The sequence below is a fragment of the Tachysurus fulvidraco genome, chromosome 10 (genome assembly GCF_022655615.1).
Source record: "Tachysurus fulvidraco isolate hzauxx_2018 chromosome 10, HZAU_PFXX_2.0, whole genome shotgun sequence".
Classification (NCBI taxonomy): Eukaryota; Metazoa; Chordata; class Actinopteri; order Siluriformes; family Bagridae; genus Tachysurus; species Tachysurus fulvidraco.
Genome location: NC_062527.1, coordinates 21,173,735 through 21,198,734, shown reverse-complemented (window position 1 = coordinate 21,198,734; position 25,000 = coordinate 21,173,735). Strand labels below are relative to the sequence as shown.

General features: G+C 42.4%; 1 protein-coding gene across 8 annotated transcripts in view; it reads right to left on the bottom strand.

Annotated features, from left to right (window-relative positions):
• Nucleotides 1-25,000, bottom strand: part of trappc9 (trafficking protein particle complex subunit 9) — a 209,727-nt gene that overhangs the window by 108,231 nt on the left and 76,496 nt on the right. For all 8 annotated transcript variants that reach the window (XM_047819251.1, XM_047819249.1, XM_047819252.1 and 5 more), the window contains one exon: nucleotides 4,165-4,317. In XM_047819251.1, coding sequence (XP_047675207.1) covers nucleotides 4,165-4,317 — 153 coding nt within the window. The remainder of the gene's footprint in view (nucleotides 1-4,164; nucleotides 4,318-25,000) is intronic.

The following is a 25,000-nucleotide window of genomic DNA, read 5'->3' as shown; positions in this document are numbered from 1 at the left end:
TCCACCATCCTGAGGACTACAAGTTCCTACTCCTATCATGCTGAGATCTACGAGCTCTTCTGTCACCATGCTGAAGTCTACAAGCTCCAACTCCCATCACGCCGAGATCTATGAGCTCCGACTGCCACCACGCTGAGTTCTACAAGATTCTACTCCCGCATGCAAAGGACTACAAGCTCTAACTCCCATCACACTGAAATCTACGAGCTCCTACTGTCACCATCCTGAGATCTACAAGCTCCTACTTCCACCATCCAGAGATCTACAAGCTCCTACTCCCACCATCCTGAGGTCTACAAGCTCCAACTCCCATCACACTGAGGTCTATGAGCTCCAACTCCCACCATCCTGAGATCTACAAGCTCCTACTTCCACCATCCAGAGATCTACAAGCTCCTACTCCCACCATCCTGAGGTCTACAAGCTCCAACTCCCATCACACTGAGGTCTATGAGCTCCAACTCCCACCATGCTGAGGTCTACAAGCTTCTACTCCCGCATGCAAAGGACTACAAGCTCTAACTCCCATCACACTGAAATCTATGAGATCCTACTGTCACCATGCTGAGGTCTACAAGGCTATGAGCTCCTACTCCTATCATGCTGAGATCTACAAGCTCCTACTCCCACCATTTTTAAGGACTACAAGGCTCCTACTTCCGATATGCCGAGGTCTTCTTGTTACCAAACCGAAGGTCTATATGCTCCTTATTCCACCACCCTGATGTGTACAGGTACCAACTCAAACAATCCACATGTCTATAAGCTCTTCATCACCAACCCAACATCTACCAGCTCTTACTCTTAGGATCCTGAGATCCACAAGCTCCTATTCCTCACATCCAGAGGTCTACAAGGTTGACGCCGACACAGTGAAACACACTTATGGAGAAAAGCAGGAGAGAAAAGGCATTTTGTGTGTGAGCCTGAAATCACAGTGATGAATAAATAATAAATAAATAATAAATAAATAAAAGCTTCATATGACTGTGTTTCCCTCAAGTGCAGCTCTTAGCATTGCCCTGATCGCTCTCACTGGGTGATTCACTGGTCCACACACACCACATAGGCTGTATAACATGATCACTCTCAAACACACTCAGAGCTATTCTCATCTGTACACACACATCTCTCTACACACATCTGAACGCTCTACACACTCACACTGTAAGTATTCTAACCGAGATAAAAGGGCTGCTGTCAATGCTTTAGTTCTCATCTTTTAGAACTAATGAATGTGATTCTCTGCGTAGACGCTGCGTCATCCACCCGGTCATTAGTCATTAGCGGTGACCTGAGCTACGGTCATTATTACTGTTTATTCTGGTGTCATTGGTGTGAGCCGCGACGAACGGCAAGGACGGTGCGGCTCAAGGACGGACGTCGCTTTCACAAAGCTTTTCGATTATCTTCTTCTTTAAACCGCATTTATTCATTTTTATTGACATTAAAATAGAGCTTACAGGGTTCATGTAAAAATATGGGCCAGTAGAGCAGTCTCTAAATTCCCCTACACTTCTTCAACATCCAAATCAAAACACACAAAACTAACAAAACTAATCCTAACCACACAAAACTAATCATAACCACACAAAACTAATCCTAACCACACAAAACTAATCCTAACCCTAATCCTAACCACACAAAACTAATCATAACCACACAAAACTAATCCTAACCACACAAAACTAATAAACCAACAAAAACAATAACCGAAACAAACAACAACAAAAACGAACCCTAAACACACAAAACAAACAAAAACTAACCCTAACCACACAAAAACAACACAAAACTAACAAAACACAAAAAACAAAAAAAAACCCTAACCCACAAAAAACTAAACCCAAAAACAACAAAACCCAAAACATAAACACAACACAAAAAAACCCTAACCACACAAAACTAACCCTAACCACACAAAACTAACCCAAACCCTAACCACACAAAACTAAAACTAACCCTAACCCCACAAAACTAAACCAAACCAAAACCACACAAAAATAACCCAAACCAAACACACAAACTAACCCACACCTACCCCCACAAAACGAACCAAACCCTAACCCCACAAAATTAACCCTAACCCCACAAAACTAACCCAAACCCTAACCACACAAAACTAACCCTAACCCCACAAAACTAACCCAAACCCTAACCCCACAAAACTAACCCAAACCCTAACCCCACAAAACTAACCCTAACCCCACAAAACTAACCCAAACCCTAACCACACAAAACTAACCCTAACCCCACAAAACTAACCCAAACCCTAACCACACAAAACTAACCCTAACCCCACAAAACTAACCCAAACCCTAACCACACAAAACTAACCCTAACCCTAACCACACAAAACTAACCCTAACCACACAAAACTAACCCTAACCACACAAAACTAACCCAAACCCTAACCGATAATCAGAACAACCTTAGGGTTAGGATTTAAGTCTCGGTCGCCCCCCCCCCCCCGACTGCTCCCCAACAGTCTTCCAGTGTAATCCTTTCTAGTCCCGAGTCATCCACACGCCATGTTTCTGAGGTTTGCTTTATATATTCATCTACATTACTATCATATATCCAATATTACTAGGATGACTAGTATTATGAGCAAATGGTGGTTAATGGTAAATAAAAGTCAGGACACGGTAGACAGGTCAAAGTGTTAGACGACAGATCGCTGTCATAAGTGCTAATTTGATCATCTGATCCTAACTAGCATCAAACACATGACTTTCTGATTCCATGCTAATCACTAATCAGCATTATACCCTAGAGACTGTTACAGGCAGCTGCTTTAAGATGTAACAAGCCCTGTGTGGCTCATAAGTGCACTTCCATATTGCAGCAGTAAATAACATGATCAAAGTAGCCAAACTGCATGACTTACAACATGCATAATGCATGGACCTGGCCTCCCATAAGAGCGGGATGAGACACAGCCGATATACAATAGTCTGATATCACTCAGTGGGATCTAAGAGAAATACAGATCAGAGCCATGCAGAGTTATTCAGCCGTGGTTTCGCTGACGTCTTCCGTCGAGGGCATCGGGTTTATTAGACTGTTAAAGAATGATATCATCGGCGCTGAAGCTATTTCTAGCATACAGAAACAGGATCAGTGAGGAAGGAGAAAAAAGTCACACTGTCCGGCTAAACTTTGTCCGGGTCATACGGTGCCTTCTCAAATCTTCAACTGAGGCATCAAAACACTAATAAACATCATTGCAATGTAACAAATAATGTTCCAGATGATAAGTGTATACTCAGGAAATGATCCGTTGGAGATACATAACGGGATCAAGTGGGAAAGACCTTTATTTTGTCACATCTACATTATAGCACAGTGAAATTCTTTCTTCACGTATCTCAGCTTTGGGTCAGAGTACAGGGTTAGCCATGATACAGCACCACTGGAGCAGAGAGGGTAAAGGGCCTTGCTCAAGGGCCCCAACAGTGGCAGCTTGGCAGTGCTGAGGCTTGAACCCTGATCCTTCAATCAAGAACCCAGCGCCTTAACCGCTTGAGCAACCACTGGACTTTCTATATCTTTTACTTGGGTTAGATCTTGTGTGTTACATGTCATACGGCCCCTCTGAGCCATGGGCTCCAGTGTGCTCCAGTGCTGCTAGTGTTAGAGATGCTATTTTCAGAGTGAGTGGCTAACATACCGTAAGGGTTTTACGGCTTCTAGATCGTTCATGCAGTGGTCTTCAATCGCTATTCGAGAATGTGGCGGTGTGGATGCAGCCTTTTGTTGAAGCCAAGTTGGAGGATCACATTCAGCTTTTGTCAAGTTTCTAGATTATTCTAGGGACGTGCGCTTGGATGCTCTAGATGTGTGCAGGCCTTCCTGATGGTGTAGAGTGCTTTAGATACAGGTGTCTGGCCTAAAGATTGTGTTCCTGGCATTTAGATGTTATGTCTGGAATCTTTGGAGAGTGCTTTTAGATAAAGTGCTCAAGATAATAAGTGGTTTCTAGAGTCTTTTCTATGCTCCAGGATCGTGCAAGGAGTGTGCATCTAGAGGGAAGTTTCTGGGTTGTAAATTGTAGGTTGTGTTAAGAGAACACACCTGGAGAGCACTCGATAAGCAACTTCTAGATTGTGTGTGGGAAGCTTCTAAAAACGATACCCTGCTTGTGTGTGTGAGCATACTGACCATCATTGAGGTCCTGGAGCAGGTTCTCCTGACCAGAAAAGTCCAGCTTGACTCGAATGTTGACGGTGACTGTGAGAGCTTGGCCTGGCTTCAGAGGGAGATGAGACAGGGCGTCCTCCATGTCCCAGCTGACAAACTCCCCGAATAACTTTTCTACAGGGGGGAGAGAGAGAGAAAGAGAGAGAGAGAGAGAGAGAGAGAGAGAGAGAGAGAGAGAGAGAGAGAGATCAAAGCATTATTAATGAGTTTAATACATCACATAATCCACTTTTTTTGCAAATTCAAAAATAAAATTTACAAATAAAACAGTCAGAACTGTGCAGGCTTTACTGAGACTGAATGATACACAGGCCACGCCTCCTTCACTCAGACTGAATGATACACCGACCACGCCTCCTTCACTCAGACTGAATGATACACCGACCACGCCTCCTTCACTCAGACTGAATGATACACTGACCACGCCTCCTTCACTCAGACTGAATGATACACCGACCACGCCTCCTTCACTCAGACTGAATGATACACAGGCCACGCCTCCTTCACTCAGACTGAATGATACACTGACCACGCCTCCTTCACTCAGACTGAATGATACACCGACCACGCCTCCTTCACTCAGACTGAATGATACACAGGCCACGCCTCCTTCACTCAGACTGAATGATACACAGGCCACGCCTCCTTCACTCAGACTGAATGATACACTGACCACGCCTCCTTCACTCAGACTGAATGATACAGAGGCCACGCCTCCTTCACTGAGACTGAATGATACAGAGGCCACGCCTCCTTCACCTTGACTTGCATACACCAACATGACATTTCATATAACAACTATAACAGAAAAAGATGAGCATCTCTAAATAACTTAGAGGAGGAAAGTTTGCTGGAAGATACTGTACACACACACACACACACACACACACACACACACACACACACACACACATATATATATATATATACTCGCTTATATTTCAGTGACAGAGAGCAGGTTATACATCAGGCAACAGAAACACTGCAGCTCAGGAACGGAGCAGAAATATCTGCTGTCAAAGCATAACCTGGAGACGGGTAATAAAAAGTAAAAAATGCAGCCAGGAGAGAAGCTAAAAACACACACATACACACACACACACACGCACACTTGCACACACAGACACATTAGAGTATGTGACAGAACATCAATGCCTAATTGATCTTAACAGAGATCCAGTTCTCCTTCTGAGAGCTTTATGTAGACGAGTCGTACATCATCTCATCACTGTATGTTTTGTAGAGCATTCAGTAATGATGACATCTCAGCACACACACACACACACACACACACACACACACACACACACACACACACACACACAGACAACTTTCTCAGAAACGTCCTGTCGACGTGAGATGAGTGAATAGATGACGTGGCCATAAAGACGCTACATGTGATTTAAACATAACGTTTCATTAAACGGCTCGTACCAGAGCTTCATAAATCACATAAATCGCAATTTAGCCGTAAAGTTACCGAGAAACTCTCACCTGAGGCGGATCTCCTAAAGTCTGTCTGCTTAAAAAGAAATAGAGAAGCACTTTATCACACAGAGCAGCAAACTTCAGTAAGCTCTGGAGTAGAACGGCCGCCATAAAACGACAGCGAGTGGGAATAGTATAATGAAGGTAAACACTAAAATAATAACAGGAAGCATTCGAACGTTTGTTTCCTGCGTCACGCTGAAGGAGTTCAGCGAGTGAAGGGAAAAAACGAACCTGAGAGCGAGTCTGCTAAAACACACAGGGTTCTCACTAGAACCGTCTCGAAAGAGTAAAAAAAAAAAAAAAAAAAAAACGGAAGAATCTCTTCGGTTTAGATTCATGTTTTATTCTTTATTTCTCTTCTGTTCTTTTTTTCATTTCTATCCATACTTTGATGTTTCTGCTCTATTCTACTCTATTTTCGCTTCTGTTCTATTGTGCTGTGTTCTCGTCGGTCAGTGTTTCCTGTTCTGCTTTGTTATCTTCTATTCCACTGTGTTCTAATCTATTCTACCCCATAGTACTCTATGGTTATTAAGCTCTGTTCCACTACGTTGGACTCTATTCCAGTGTATCTTGAGTTCAATTTCAGTGTATCTTGAGTTCAATTTCAGTGTATCTCGAGTTCTATCCCAGTGTATCTCGAGTTCTATTCCAATGTATCTCGAGTTTTATCCCAGTGTAGCTCGAGTTTTATCCCAGTGTATCTCGAGTTTTATCCCAGTGTATCTCGAGTTCTATCCCAGTGTATCTCGAGTTCTATCCCAGTGTATCTCGAGTTCTATCCCAGTGTATCTCGAGTTCTGTTCCAATGTATCTCGAGTTTTATCCCAGTGTATCTCGAGTTCTATCCCAGGGTATCTCGAGTTCTATTCCAATGTATCTCGAGTTTTATCCCAGTGTATCTCGAGTTCTATTCCAATGTATCTCGAGTTTTATCCCAGTGTATCTCGAGTTTTATCCCAGTGTATCTCGAGTTCTATCCCAGTGTATCTCGAGTTCTATCCCAGTGTATCTCGAGTTTTATCCCAGTGTATCTCGAGTTCTATTCCAATGTATCTCGAGTTTTATCCCAGGGTATCTCGAGTTCTATTCCAATGTATCTCGAGTTTTATCCGTGTATCTCGAGTTCTATTCCAGTGTATCTCTTTTATCCCAGTGTATCTCAAGTTTTACCCCAGTGTATCTCGAGTTCTATCCCAGTGTATCTGAAGTTTTATGCCAGTGTATCTCACATCTTCCATTTTATCTCGAGTTCCATTCCATTTTTATCTCGAGTTCCATTCCATTTTTATCTCGAGTTCTATTCCATTGCATTCTATTCTATTTTCAGATTCTCATGTTCTATTCCACTCCACTGTCTGATTCTTGTTCTCCGCCACCGCACTCTACTCGACAGCGTTTCTTGTCGTTTGTGATCGTCGCTGCTGCCTGGTTACTGTACTGTCCATATTTACACCTGCTTTATGAACCTTCCGTTAGAGTCGTGAAGACTCGGCTTGTAGAATCCGTGCAGCTGAACTAAAAATACTGAGGCTGGAGCACCAAATCAAATCAGTGGATCGGTAGAACCACAGAAAAACGAAAACAGAAAGACAGGTGTGGAAAAAAAATGGAGGGGGGGGGGTTGGACGGTGAGCGCTTCTCTCAGCTCAGAGCTGCTACACAGCATTACATACTGTTCTCTAAAGAACTTACTCAAACTTTCCTGTGTGTTTGTGGCAAAAAATAAAGAGTTTTTTCCTACTACAAACACACACACACACACACACACACACACACACACACACACACACCCTTATTAGGAAGGGGGTGTGGCCTGTCCAGTAATCATACTGTATAGACAAGATATTCAAGTTTGATCAAACACCGTGTCCTTAACAGATTATTAAAGCTAAGCTTTAAAGCTATGCTTTATTTTATTTTATTTATTTTATTAAGCTAACGGAATTTTATTTACCATGGCAATTCACCACAGTTTTCATTATCGGAGCGTACACCCCCCCCCCCCCCCCCCCCCGTGCTAATGCTAAAGAGGTGCTAAGTGAGCTATATGGGGTTATTAGAGATCTACACAATGTTCACCCTGACATACTGTTCATCATCGCCAGAGATTTCAACCATACAAATCTCAAGTCAGTGCTCCCTAAAGTCCAATAGTATGTGGACTTTGCGACGAGGTGAAAACACGCTGGATCTTGTTTACATACACAAACATTCCCAGCGCGTATCGTGCGGAGCCCCGCCCACACCTCGGCTACTCAGACCATATCGCTGTTATGATAATCCCAGCATACAGACCACTCATCAGTCTCTAAACCGGTCTTGAAGCAGGTGAAAACCTGGCCATCAGGAGTCACCTCTGCTCTTCAAGACCATTACCACACACGCCAACCCGAAGCCGTGGATGACTGATAAAGTGTGTAAGTGTGTGTGCTGCTGAAGACTAATGACCTAGCCTTCAGAACAGGGGACAGGGCGGCCCTAAGAACAGCAAGGGCCAAACTGTCCCGAGCCATCATCAGAGAGGCAAAGCCGCACACGCCCAGACAATCCACATGCTCGGTTTGAGATGCAGAACAATGTGACGGCAAGAAAGACCATCCCTCCCCCCGACGACCAGGTACTCTGTCTATTCACTGTCGAGTTGACAAGAACTCTATACAGAGTTAACCCACGGAAGGCTGCTGGACCAGACAACATCCCTAGCAGGGTGCTCAGGGAATGCGCAGAACAGCTAACGGATGTCTTCATTGACATCGACATTTTCCTGAGCAGTGCCGTTGTTCCTTTGTGCCTCAAGACAACCACCATCGTCCCCGTCCCAAAGAAGTCTACGGTGTCCTGCCTCGATAACTATCATCCCGTCGCACTCACACCCATCGTTGTGAAGTGCTTCGCGAAGCTCGTCATGAGGCCCAGTTAAGACCCTCGCTGGACCAAAAGTTTTTGGCATAACAGAAAGCCTTCAGTCAGTCACTCGGTGTCTGGAGTGACCTTTACAGACGATGTGGACGGGGAAAAAAACGTGTGTGTGTATTTCTCGACTAACTCGTACAGTGTTTTTTTTTATGGACTCTTAGAGCCTGGAAGTGGCACTGCAGTGTGTCTGCTGAATAATTTACACTCACTCACTCCATGCATGCATGTGTGTGTGTGTGTGTGTGTGTGTGTTTCAATCCAAATAAAAATTAGCTTTATTCACAGTAACCAAGCAACACACACACACACAAAAAAGGAAATCGAGCATACGATGCAAAATAAGCAGTTTAATTAAAAGCGCTGCTGCTTCCTGTAGTAATCTGACGACTGACTTCCTGCTGCGTCCTGATTGTGGAACTGGAGCTCTGTTTTATTCTGAATCAGCTGCCGCTATAGTTTTGTTTTGTAAAAGCGTTATGATAACCTGACTTGTCTGGGTGTAATAGACAGAACATCGCTGGCAAGGTTTAAAGAAAGAGCCGCGCTGTATCGAGGGGTTTTTCTTTTGTTGTTGTTGTTGCTTTGAGTGTATAAGTTAATTATGATAAAGTGATGAATATTACAGCATTGTTTATTAATTAATTAATAAATTCATTCATTCATTATCTACCGCTTATCCGAACTTCTCGGGTCACGGGGAGCCTGTGCCTATCTCAGGCGTCATCGGGCATCGAGGCAGGATACACCCTGAACGGAGTGCCGACCCATCGCAGGGCACACACACTCTCATTCACACACTCACACACACACTACGGACAATTTTTCAGAGATGCCAATCAACCTACCATGCATGTCTTTGGACCGGGGGAGGAAACTGGAGTACCAGGAGGAAACCCCCGAGGCACGGGGAGAACATGCAAACTCCACACACACAAGGCGGAGGTGGGAATCGAACCCCCAACCCTGGAGGTGTGAGGCGAACGTGCTAACCACTAATAAATTAATAAACTAACCATTAATTAAATAATTAATTAATTTCACAGTCATTTTAATATCGATTTCATTATGAACTAAATTTCATTCTTTCAGATTTGCTTATCTTGCTTACTGGCTTGTGTGTGTGTGTGTGTGTGTGTGTGTGTGTGTGTGTGTGTGTGTGTGTGTGTGTGTGTGTGTGTGTCCTTTATACGTGTTTTCCGGGTTTACACGAGTAATTCAGTGTCCTGCATTATCACTCGCGTGTGAAGAGCCGAGCAGTAAACGTGTGTGCAGCCTCCTGACTCGGAGTCAAAGAGTTTAACCGATAGAGAGAAGCGAGTTTAACGTCATTTGGGTTTTGCTTTTATATTAAAATAATGAAAAATGCATGAGCGTGACATGCGCTGTGCTTTTCGTGACAGTGTGTTTGGTGCCCTGCAGTCGTGAGTTATAATAAGACGAGTGCGGATCAGCCGTTCCCTGTACCGGGAACAATAAAATCCACCACAATCCTCTACACACTCTCAGTGCCGTCTGACAAAGGGCAAGATGTCTGATGATAAAGAAAAAAAAAGAAAAAGGTCAAAGCCTCCACCACCAGCACAATGGGATTTAATTCACAATGAGAACTTTTTGAACAATAAGACTCAGGGAGAGAAAATGAAAAGTCAGTGGGGGAAAAAACAACCTGTAATTTAAACAAAAGCTTAGGGGTCTGGAGAAATTTTCAAAAAAATCAATTTAGCGACTAAGAAATCGATTCACGAGGCGTAAAAAATACGAGCACGGAGCATTCGGTCGCTCGCTCGAATCCGCCCGACTCTTCTGTTAGGTCAAACATGTACACGACATGCTCCTGAGACGGTACGCTAACGTCGTAGCTAACGCCAGGACCCGTATTCATAAAGAGTCTCAGGATGATCTCAGATGCCCCTTTACCACCGAGGCAGTTTGAGTGCAGGTTCAGAGCCTAATTTAGAACCAGTTCTTTCTGTTTCGACCGCCAAAGCACCGGCTCTGAACCAGGAAAAGTGGTTCTTATGTAGCACCAAAACGTTGCTGGTCTAGACTTAAGAACCGCTTGCGTCAGGAGCTGGGGGCGGGGCTGGGGGCGGGGCTACTGTTAGCACATTTGATAATGTACCTTAAGTATACTAATGTTTAATACACTTTTACTTTACCGCGATATGATACATTATCAGCACACATGATAGTAGGTAGCTACATGCTAAGGCTAACTTTTTTCTGTGTTAATGATAAAATAACGTTATGTACTTTATCGATCACAACCTCCGTTTATACAGATTACACGGAGCCGCACGTACACGTTTTATTCGCCGCGTTTGGGTGTTAATGTAGGTTCATAAAGCCATGAGCATTAACAGTAAAGCAACATCCGCCATTGTTGTTGTTGTGTTTGTCGCTGCTGCGCTAACGTTGCTGGGACACGTGACACGTATACAGTGACGTCACACCCAGCGCTGCGATGGCTCTCTAGCCGGTGGAAAGGCAAACCGGTTCTTAGAAGGTTCGCCAGTGGAGCCAACTCTGAACCAGCACTAGCGCTAGTTCTGAACCAGCACCTGGTTCTTTTTGGTGGAAAAGGGGCATCAGCTCCTAACTTATCCTAAACATTTCTAACTATATAATCTTAGAGTGATTCAGGTCCGATCTCAGAGCAACTCAGAACAAGGACAATACAAGACCTTGTATTGGGCTAAACCTGTTACTCCACCATCACTGCTCCTTCACTTGGTCTGTTTAAACAGTTAATAGCCACAGGGGCTTTTTACACCTGGTCACTTCCTGCGTTTTCTGTGATCAGATATCTACCCGATGGTAAAAAGACCAGGTCTAAATGCCCTCTGAAACGTTTTGGAGACGGATATAAATCCGATGGTACAAACCCCTTCAGGAGGTGGTCTGGGACGCGTTTCAGATGAAACTGGACAGGTGTAAATGCATGTGGTTGTTTGAGCCACATACGTCAGCGCTATACTCCTCCCAAACGGAACTACGTCACTCGCAGGCGATTCGCGAGTTGCGCATCGTGCCTTCTTTTTGATTGCATTCTAAAAACCGCATACACCAAAGCGTGTTCCGTTTCAGTTATATATCTGATATCCGATATCCGATTCGCCGAGACGCGTTTATGTGGCCTAATGTAAATGGGACAGTTTTAACAAATCAGATAGCTATCGGATCAGAGACAACACACGAGGTGACCAGGTGTAAAAAGGCCCACGAACTTGTCAGAACTTTCAGTATGTCTGTGTTCATATTTACCTGTTGCCTAGCAACAATGTTCTCTGTATCAGATGACTGAAAGAAAGGTTTAGTTAGCAAGTTGCTAAGTGTTATTAATTCTAGCTATTATCATGTAAACCAAATGCCTAAGTGACAATATGCTAGCTTGTCTATGCTAGCTTGTTTTGTTATTTGCTAGCTTCTAATAGTATGGTAGCTGCTTGTTAGCTCTTAGCTTAGCGTACGCTAACATGTTGAGTTTCTATCTTCTATGCTTGTTGTGTATCAGTTATGCTAGCTGTTCAGATTATTAGGGATCTGATCATGATGCGTGTTAGCATTTGGCCACAGGTTTTCAGTTCATGACAGTTAGCCTGTCTGTTTCAATACCGCCAGATTATGTGTGCAGACTAGCTGATAATATTACAAATAAATATATTTTATATGTTTAAATATACGTATAAGGTTATATACGAGTTTTAAAGAAAGGGTCAGAAGACCAGGGTTAAATTGTTATTGTTTATTTATTTATTTTTTTAGTTTTGTCCAAAAAAAAAAAAGAAAAGAAAAGCTAGAAGTTAAACAAAGCTAAACAAACCACAGTTGTGTGATAATTATACAAAAAGACGTCCTTGTCCTTATAAGGCTTTCTTACCTAAATCATAAGTAAAAGAATTAATAAATAAGGGGGGGGGGGCAGAAGTCGGCGGACTGACTGAGGTTTATAAAGATAGAGATGAAGAGACGAACCGAATCCTCATTTCAGTGCCGCCGCATGACGCTCTGTTGCTAAGAGACGCACAGTCGGCTGCCTCACACATGATAAAGCAACTTTCACTTACAGAAAGTGCTAGAAAATGAAAATCGTTCTGTTTTAATGTCGGATTCTACTAATGAGGAGAGATTGATTTAATTCAATCGTTCCTCCCTCTCTCTCTCTCTCTCTCTCTCTCTCTCTCTCAACCCTTCTCCTTCTTGCTTTCCCTTCTCCCCCTCTCCCTGTCTGTGTCTCTCTCTCCCTCTCTCTGTCTGTCTGTCTCTCTCTCCCTCTCTCTCTCTGTCTGTCTCTCTCTCCCCTTCTCTCTCTCTCTCTCTCTCTCTCTCTCTCTCTCTCTCTCTCGCTCTCCTTCTCATTCTTGCTCTCTTTCTCCCCCTCTCCCTGTCTCTCTCTCCCTCCCCCTTCCCTCTCTCTCAGCCTGTCTGTCTCTCTGTCACTCTCCCCTTCACCTTTCCCCTCCCTCTCTCTCTATGTCTGTCTCTCTCTCTCCCTCTCTCTGTCTGTCTCTCTCACTCCCTCTCCCCTTCACCTTCTCCCTCTCTCTCTCCCCCTCCCTCTCTCCCTCCCTCCCCTTCTCCCTCCCTCTCTCTCTCACTCTCCCCTTCACCTTCTCCCTCAATCTCTGTCTGTCTCTCTCTCTCCCTCTCTCACTCCCTTTCCACTTCACCTTCTCCCTCTCTCTTTCTCCCTCCATCTCTCTCTCCCCTCTCCCTCCCCTCTCCCTCTCTCCCTCCCTCCCTCCATCTCTCTCCCCCTCTCCCTCCCCCTCCCTACCTCTCTCTCCCTCTCTCTCTCTATGTCTGTCTCTCTCTCTCCCTCTCTCTGTCTGTCTCTCTCACCCTTCACCTTCTCCCTCTCTCTTTCTCCCTCCATCTCTCTCTCTCTCCCTCCCTCCATCTCTCCCCCCCTCTCTCCCCTCCCTCCATCTCTCCCCCCCTCTCTCCCCTCCCTCCATCTCTCCCTCTCTCCCTCCCTCCCTCCATCAGGACACATCCAACATTTATGAGATATTTATGAGCTCCAGCATTAGAATAAACAAACACTGGGATTACAAGATAGTAAACCAATAAACTTTTTCCTCCACTGTACTAAATTGAGACAGTGTGTGTGATGAACAACGGGCAGAGACGTAAACACAAAGTGAGTCTAACTCGATTTAACCCTCAGTATAACGGATTTTGTGCTGAAGGCAATATTTACTGTCACAAATAAATAAATAAATAAATAATCAGAAACACAAGTGAGACTGCAGAATAACCAGCGCTTTGTTCTGGAAAACTAATCAACACCTTCAGACCAATTAGAAGATATTAGCGTTAAAAACAACAAAAAACAAACAAACAAACAAACAAACAAACAAACAAATAAATAAATCCTAAAGAAAATTCATGTTTGTTAAGAATAAATAACAAATTCTTTGCTAATGAAGTTTTTTCCCACCATCTGTAAAATAACGTACAGTAATTATACAGTTTAATAAACAGGATTCAATAAGGGGACGTTTGGAAATTCTCATTTGTTTCTCTCTCCTCTCCTTCACACACACACAAACATCACACACACACACACACACACACACACACACACACACACACACACACACACTCATTCACACAAACACACACACACATACACACTCACTCACACAAACACACACACACATACACACTCACTCACACAAACACACACACATATACACACTCACTCACACACACACATATACACACTCACTCAAACACACACACACACACTTACTCAAACATGCACACACACCCCCTAACACACACACTTACTCAAACTTGCACACACACACCCCCTAACACACACACTTACTCAAACATGCACACACACCCCCTAACACACACACTTACTCAAACATGCACACACACTTACTCAAACATGCACACACACACACCCTAACACACACACACACACCCTAACACACACACTTAGTCAAACATGCACACACACACCCTAACACACACACTTACTCAAACATGCACACACACGCACACACACACACACACACCATCCCACTCACTCACTCACACACTCACACACTCACTCACACACTCACTCACACACTCACTCACACACTCACTCACACACTCACTCACACACTCACTCACACACTCACTCACACACTTGATTGATACCCTGTAACAGAACATTAACAGATGCTGCTGATGAATTGTCTACGACGCTTCGTGTGAAAGCAATAAAATAAATAAACACCAAAGACAGAGTCACACAGTCATCGGGTTTTACTGAACGTGTGGGTTGAATATTCATGTTTCAATATGTTCGGCAATCAAATGACGCCTGTTGGCTGGTCTTACACACATCAGAGAGAGAGAGAGAGAGAGAGAGAGAGAGAGAGAGAGAGAGAGAGAGAGAGAGAGAGAGAGAGATGAGTGAAAGTGACAGCACTGCCCCCTGCACACACTCAGAGGAACTGCACTCATGTCATGGAAACAATCCATCATTTATACTTCTCATGACTTTTTAATACTTCATGAGGTGATGAATATAATAAATCCCTAACACTGTATAAATACGTCATCATCTGATGATCAGTGCTGTCAGTAGGCCCTAGACCGGGAGGTCTCCTCACTTCCTACCTCAAACGTCTCGAATTCAAAGAGTTTCGAATCACAATCTTTTGTTGTGATTGCTGTGGACAAAAACTCTTGATTTTGCAGCAGCTTGTTTCTAGTTTTTACACTTTTTGTTTTTAAGGAAAACTTCATGACTTGGTGAAATCACAAGCACAGGATTCTTCTCTTAAACACAAGACACACACAACCACACACACACCCACCCACACCCACACCCACACACCCACCCACACACACACACCCACCCACACACACCCACCCACACACACCCACACCCACCCACCCACACACTCACACTCACACACCCACCCACCCACCCACACACACACACACACACACACACCCCCACACACACACCCCCAGACACTACATTCATTGAAGACAAATTAACACTTTTTTTTAAATGTTTTTTTCATCATGTCCATAATTAAAATGTATATAATTGTTTTACTGTAGAGGCATAAAAATTAAATTCAATTAAAAGATTAAGAGACATTTTTTCTTTCAGTTACTAAAATGCAGGTGTAGCGGAATTCATAGAGAATTAATTGAAATTTACATTGTGTGTGTGTGTGTGTGTGTGTGTGTGTGTGTGTGTGTGTGTGTGTGTGTGTGTGTGTGTGTGTGTGTGTGAGTGTGTACCATCTGTTCCCTCTCTATATGCCACTGGATTCAAACCAAATCCTTCAAAAACCTTAAAAACATAACTCTGTGCTTCCTGATGCCTGAACCCCACTGCAGAGGAATCAGGAAGCCTGAGAGAACCTTCTAGATCCTTCTAGTCCTCCTTAGAGCCCTGTAGTAGACCAGGAGTCTCTGCTGCATCAGGGTCTGTTCTGTCTGTCACATAAACGACTCCTTACTTCCCAGGAACGCTATAAAGAACGTGTCTGATTTGGGAAACTAGTCGTGAAAGTTCACCTCTGAGTGAGGTGGGAAGGGAGGAAGGAAAGAAGTGAGGGAAGAAGGGAGGGAATAAAAGAATGAAGGGAAAAAGGGAGAGAAGGAAAGAAAGAAAAAAGGTAGGTACAGAAGGAAGGAAGTACAGAAGGAAGGGCGGAAAGAAGGAAGTGAGGGGAAAAGGGATGTAATCCACAATAACGCCTTGAACAATGTCTTCATTTCATCAATAATTTAAGTTCTAATTTCTTCCTTCCTTCACTACTACTTTACTTTACAGAATCCCTTCATTCCCTAAGTAATTTCTGCTTTTCTTCCTTCATATTTATGTTCTCCTTTCTTTCATCACCTCACTCACCTTATAACCCTTTATTTCTTTCACTCCCTAGCCTTTCTTCCCCCCTTTATTTCCTTCCGTCCCGCCAAAAGGTAGGTCACGAGGAATGAAGGTTTACAGAAGGAAGGAGAAAAGGAGGTATATTACGGAGATGTAAATGAACAGTCAGGGCCGATATTATTGCATATAATAAACTCTACAGATCACTGTGATCGTTTCTAACGTGGCTGAAATGACTAATAACTCTATTAAAGAGAAACATTTAAAACAACAAATAAAAATCAACTGCCCTGGTCCAGAAAGAGAGGAGAGACTCGGACAGACTCTATTGTCCCCTACAGACTCCAGTCCTTCATCAGCACTAATCAGACCGTTTAATCAACTGATGGCCTTGTTGTAGCTCCGCCCACTCGCCCCGGCTCGGCTCACGGGTTCGAGTGCAGAGCCTTAATCGCCGAATCAGAACTCCCCCAGGCTGCATGGGAATGAACTGTAACTAGGAAAAAGCATGGCCAGGGAGCATTATGGGAAATCCGTGTCCTCCATACAGACAAGAAGCCAAGTCTCTACAACAGGATTCAGCCATTTAGGCTGCAGATACGTTACAATCCAACTGCTGACCGTGTTGCGTACACGTAAAGAGTTCGGATCGGATCATCTGGGCCATGGCGAGGACATTCTCAGAACCGACGCCATGGTAACACGGTCTAACGACCCATTTAAAGATAAAGTAAAAGTTGCCGTCTTTATCTGAGCCCGTTTTAACAGTAACACTAACGTACAGCGAAACTAAGCTAAATGATGAGGTCGCTGTTCCGGGTTTCAATGGGTTTCGCTTCAGCTTTATTAAAAGTGATGAATCATATTTCACAGCCTGATTAAGAACCTGAAGCTGATTATGGATCCCAGCTAAATCTCACCTGGTGAGGGATTTTCGTTTGGTGTCTATCTGTCGGTCTGTTTTCGTTCCAGGCTTCAGCAGCCACAAAGCCAAATGAAGCGTGTAGCAACAGCAATCTCGGCTAATTAGCAGTCACGGTAGGTGGTGAAGAGGCGTTCAAAGCCCTCTCCAGCCCAGACACACTGCTTTTATCTCCAAGGCCACTACAGGTCAACATTACATAAGAGGAACATAAGAGGAACATAGGTTCAAGAAATAAATAAATAACGGAACTGACCAAGATCAGGTATTTAGGCTTTGGGGAGATTAAACTATGGGTTGGGTCATGGTTGGGTTCATCAATATGTCAGACTAGCTGATCAGTTTACTACCAGAGAGAGAGAGAGAGAGAGAGAGAGAGAGAGAGAGAGAGAGAGAGAGAGAGAGAGAGGAAAGAAAGAAAGAAGGAATGAAGGGAAAGAAAGAAAGAAAGAAAGAAAGAAAGAAAGAAAGAAAGAAAGAAAGAAAGAAAGAAAGAAAGAAAGAAAGAAAGAAAGAAAGATGAAACAGACAACAGGACACGAGTTAGAAAAGAAGAAAAGAAATAATCTGCAAATTCTTACAAACAGACGAGTACAGTAGGCACAAAGAAACAAACAAAACAAACCTTAGACAAAAGCTGTATAAATGAGAAGGTGGTAAAGACTGAAACAAGTCCAAACACTGCTGCTTGAACACTCAGAGATCTGATCACATCATTAATCTTATCACATCACATCACTAATCTGATCACATCACTAATCTGATCACATCACTCATCTGATCACATCATTAATCTTATCACATCACATCACTAATCTGATCACATCACTCATCTGATCACATCATTAATCTTATCACATCACATCATTAATCTTATCACATCACATCACTAATCTGATCACATCACTAATCTGATCACATCACTAATCTGATCACATCACTAATCTGATCACATCACTAATCTCATCACATCACTAATCTCATCACATCACTCATCTCATCACATCACTAATCACATCACATCACATCACTAATCTGATCACATCACATCACTAATCTCATCACATCACTAATCTCATCACATCACATCACTAATCTCATCACATCACATCACTAATCTCATCACATCACATATCAAATCACATCACTAATCTCATCACATCACTAATCTCATCACATCACTAATCTCATCACATCACTAATCTCATCACATCGCTCATCTGATCACATCACTAATCTGATCATATCACTCATCTGATCACATCACTCATCTGATCACATCACATCACTAATCTCATCACATCACTAATCACATCACATCACTAATCACATCACACAACTAATCACATCACACCACTAATCACATCTCATCACATCACATCACTCATCACATCACATCACTCATCACATCACTCATCTCATCACATCACTAATCACATCACACCACTAATCACATCACACCACTAATCACATCTCATCACATCACTTCACTCATCACATCACTAATCTCATCACATCACTCATCTGATCACATCACATCACTAATCTCATCACATCACTAATCACATCACATCACTAATCACATCACACAACTAATCACATCACACCACTAATCACATCTCATCACATCACTCATCACATCACATCACTCATCACATCACTCATCTCATCACATCACTAATCACATCACATCACTAATCACATCACACCACTAATCACATCTCATCACATCACTTCACTCATCACATCACTAATCTCATCACATCACTCATCTCATCACATCACTCATCCCATCACATCACTCATCACATCACAAATCTCATCACATCACTCATCTCATCACATCACTAATCTCATCACATCACTAATCTGATCACATCACATCACATCACTAATCTGATCACATCACATCACTAATCTGATCACATCACTAATCTGATCACATCACTAATCTCATCACATCACTAATCACATCACATCACTAATCACACATCACATCACTAATCACATATCACACCACTAATCACATCACATCACTCATCTCATCACATCACTCATCTCATCACATCACTCATCTAATCACATCACTCATTTCATCACATCACTCATCTCATCACATCACTCATCTCATCACATCACTCATCACATCACATCACTCATCACATCACTAATCTCATCACATCACTAATCTCATCACATCACTCATCACATCACTAATCTGATCACATCACATCACTAATCTGATCACATCACATCACTAATCTGATCACATCACTAATCTGATCACATCACTAATCTGATCACATCACATCACTAATCTGATCACATCACTAATCTCATCACAACACTAATCTCATCACATCACTCATCTGATCACATCACTAATCTCATCACATCACATCACTAATCTCATCACATCACATCACTAATCTCATCACATCACATCACTAATCTCATCACATCACTAATCTCATCACATCACTCATCTGATCACATCACCAATCACATCACATATCACACCACTATTCACATCACACCAATCACATCACATATCACACCACTAATCACATCACACCACTAATCACATCACATCACTAATCTCATCACATCACATCACTCATCTCATCACATCACATCACTCATCTCATCACATCACTCATCACATCACTCATCTCATCACATCACTCATCTCATCACATCACTCATCTCATCACATCACTCATCTCATCACATCACTCATCTCATCACATCACTCATCTCATCACTCATCTCATCACATCACATCACATCACTCATCTCATCACATCACTCATCTCATCACATCACTCATCTCATCACTCATCTCATCACATCACTAATCTCATCACATCACTAATCTCATCACATCACTAATCTCATCACATCACTAATCTCATCACATCACTAATCTGATCACATCACATCACTAATCTGATCACATCACATCACTAATCTGATCACATCACTAATCTGATCACATCACATCACTAATCTCATCACATCACTCATCTCATCACATCACTCATCTCATCACATCACTCATCTCATCACATCACTCATCTCATCACATCACTAATCTCATCACATCACTAATCTCATCACATCACTAATCTCATCACATCACTAATCTCATCACATCACTAATCTCATCACATCACTAATCTCATCACATCACTAATCTCATCACATCACTAATCTCATCACATCACTAATCTCATCACATCACTCATCTCATCACATCACTCATCTCATCTCATCACTCATCTCATCTCATCACTCATCTCATCTCATCACTCATCTCATCACATCACTCATCTCATCTCATCACTCATCTCATCACATCACATCACTCATCTCATCACATCACTCATCTCATCACATCACTCATCTCATCACTCATCACATCACATCACTAATCTCATCACATCACTAATCTCATCACATCACTAATCTCATCACATCACTAATCTCATCACATCACTAATCTCATCACATCACAAATCTCATCACATCACTAATCTCATCACATCACTAATCTCATCACATCACTAATCTCATCACTAATCTGATCACATCACTCATCTGATCACATCATTAATCTTATCACATCACATCATTAATCTCATCACATCACATCACTCATCTGATCACATCACATCACTAATCTCATCACATCACTAATCACATCACATCACTAATCACATCACACCACTAATCACATCACACCACTAATCACATTTCATCACATCACATCACTCATCACATCACCTCACTCATCACATCACTCATCCCATCACATCACTAATCACATCACACCACTAATCACATCTCATCACATCACTTCACTCATCACATCACTAATCTCATCACATCACTCATCCCATCACACATCACATCACTAATCTCATCACATCACTCATCTCATCACATCACTAATCTCATCACATCACTAATCTGTTCACATCATATCACATCACTAATCTGATCACATCACATCACTAATCTGATCACATCACATCACTAATCTGATCACATCACTAATCTCATCACATCACTAATCACATCACATCACTAATCACATCACACCACTAATCACATCACACCACTAATCTCATCACATCACTCATCTCATCACATCACTCATCTCATCACATCACTCATCTCATCACATCACTCATCTCATCACATCACTCATCTCATCACATCACTCATCACATCACATCACTCATCACATCACTAATCTCATCACATCACATCATTCATCACATCACATCATTCATCACATCACATCACTCATCACATCACATCACTCATCACATCACTAATCTGATCACATCACATCACTAATCTGATCACATCACATCACTAATCTGATCACATCACTAATCTGATCACATCACTAATCTGATCACATCACATCACTAATCTGATCACATCACTAATCTGATCACATCACTAATCTCATCACAACACTAATCTCATCACAACACTAATCTCATCACAACACTCATCTGATCACATCACTAATCTCATCACATCACATCACTAATCTCATCACATCACAAATCTCATCACATCACTAATCTCATCACATCACTCGTCTGATCACATCACCAATCACATCACATATCACACCACTAATCACATCACACCAATCACATCACATATCACACCACTAATCACATCACACCACTAATCACATCACATCACTAATCTCATCACATCACATCACTCATCTCATCACATCTCTCATCTCATCACATCACTCATCTCATCACTCATCTCATCACATCACTCATCTCATCACATCACTCATCTCATCACATCACTAATCTGATCACATCACTCATCTCATCACATCACTCATCTCATCACATCACTCATCTCATCACTCATCACATCACATCACTAATCTCATCACATCACTAATCTCATCACATCACTAATCTCATCACATCACTAATCTCATCACATCACATCACATCACTAATCTGATCACATCACTAATCTGATCACATCACATCACTAATCTGATCACATCACTAATCTGATCACATCACATCACTAATCTGATCACATCACATCACTCATCTCATCACTCATCTCATCACATCACTCATCTCATCACATCACTCATCACATCACATCACTAATCTCATCACATCACTAATCTCATCACATCACTAATCTCATCACATCACTAATCTCATCACATCACATATCTCATCACATCACTAATCTCATCACATCACTAATCTCATCACATCACTAATCTCATCACATCACTAATCTCATCACATCACTCATCTCATCACATCACTCATCTCATCACATCACTCATCTCATCACATCACTCATCTCATCACATCACTCATCTCATCACATCACATCACTCATCTCATCACATCACTCATCTCATCACATCACTCATTTCATCACTCATCACATCACATCACTAATCTCATCACATCACTAATCTCATCACATCACTAATCTCATCACATCACAAATCTCATCACATCACTAATCTCATCACATCACTAATCTCATCACATCACTAATCTTATCACATCACATCACTAATCTGATCACATCACTCATCTGATCACATCATTAATCTTATCACATCACATCATTAATCTCATCACATCACAAATCTCATCACTAATCTCATCACATCACTAATCTCATCACATCACTAATCTCATCACATCACTAATCTCATCACATCACATCACTAATCTCATCACATCACTAATCTCATCACATCACATCACTAATCTCATCACATCACTAATCTCATCACATCACTAATCTCATCACATCACTAATCTCATCACATCACTAATCTCATCACATCACATCACAAATCTCATCACATCACAAATCTCATCACATCACTAATCTCATCACATCACGAATCTCATCACATCACATCACTAATCTCATCACATCACTAATCTCATCACATCACTAATCTCATCACATCACTAATCTCATCACATCACATCACAAATCTCACCACATCACTAATCTCATCACATCACTAATCTCATCACATCACTAATCTCATCACATCACTAATCTCATCACATCACATCACTAATCTCATCACATCATTAATCTCATCACATCACATCACTAATCTCATCACATCACATCACAAATCTCATCACATCACAAATCTCATCACATCACTAATCTCATCACATCACTAATCTCATCACATCACTAATCTCATCACATCACTAATCTCATCACATCACATCACTAATCTCATCACATCACTAATCTCATCACATCACATCACTAATCTCATCACATCACTAATCTCATCACATCACTAATCTCATCACATCACTAATCTCATCACATCACTAATCACTGGGGTCGACAGAACAACGTCCACTCTCAATATTCACAGACTGACGTTAACTGTGGACTCAACGTTCTGCCACAACACCCATGAAACTCATGAAACCATAACAACCTGTCGAGAAAATGAGTGTAGTGTATGAAGGATAAGCTGAACCTCTACAGAGCATGCAAACAGCACCAAGAACAGAAAGAAGAAGAAGGAGAAGAAGCTATAATGTTATAATGAGGATATGACTGTTTAATGATGAGCTATGAACAACTGGGAGGAAGAAGTTTTATTTAGACAGAACATCGGAACACACAGAGAAGCGACGAAAACGATCCGACTGCGATTCAGCAAACCAAAGCACACAAAAATAAAGCAGCTCACAGAGAGACGCACCGTTGTGTTTATTAGATGACGGAGTCGTGCCACTGCTCCTGTAGAGACTGAGTGTTTGGTGTGGAAACGCACAGAGCTGCTCATCGCTTAGCACCACAGAGAGAGAAAGACTGAGACAACATGTGAGCACAAGGACACAGGAGCATGCAGGAGAGTGAGACACACAGACAGGAGGGCAAAAAGACCAGTAAACAGGGGACATGGTGGGTGTGGCCTGTCTGACCTCCTTTTGACCTCATGGGTGTGGCCTGTCTGACCTTGTCTTGACCTCATGGGTGTGGCTTGTCGGACCTTGTCTTGACCTGGTGGGTGTGGCCTGTCTGACCTCATCTTGACATTATAGGTGTGGCCTGTCTGACCTCGTCTTGACATGATGGGCATCGTCTTGACCTCATGGGTGTGGCCCGTCCGACCTCGTCTTGACCTTATAGGTATGGCCTGTCTGACCTCGTCTTGACCTCATGGGTGTGGCCTGTCTGACCTCATCTTGACCTTATAGGTGTGGCCTGTCTGACCTTGTCTTGACCTCATGGGTGTGGCCTGTCTGACCTCGTCTTGACCTTATAGGTGTGGCCTGTCTGACCTCGTCTTGACATGGTGGGCATGACCTGTCTGACCTCGTCTTGACCTCATGGGTGTGGCCTGTCTGACCCCGTCTTGACATGGTGAGCATGACCTGCGTGACCTTGTCTTAATGTAAAAGCGTAATACATTTGTTTAAAATTCCTCAGTTCTGATCCCATTTAAGTGCTGAAAAAGCCAAAATCAAACATAAAATATAACTGAGTAAAAAAACAGTACATGGAATCTTGAAAACATGAAAGTAGCC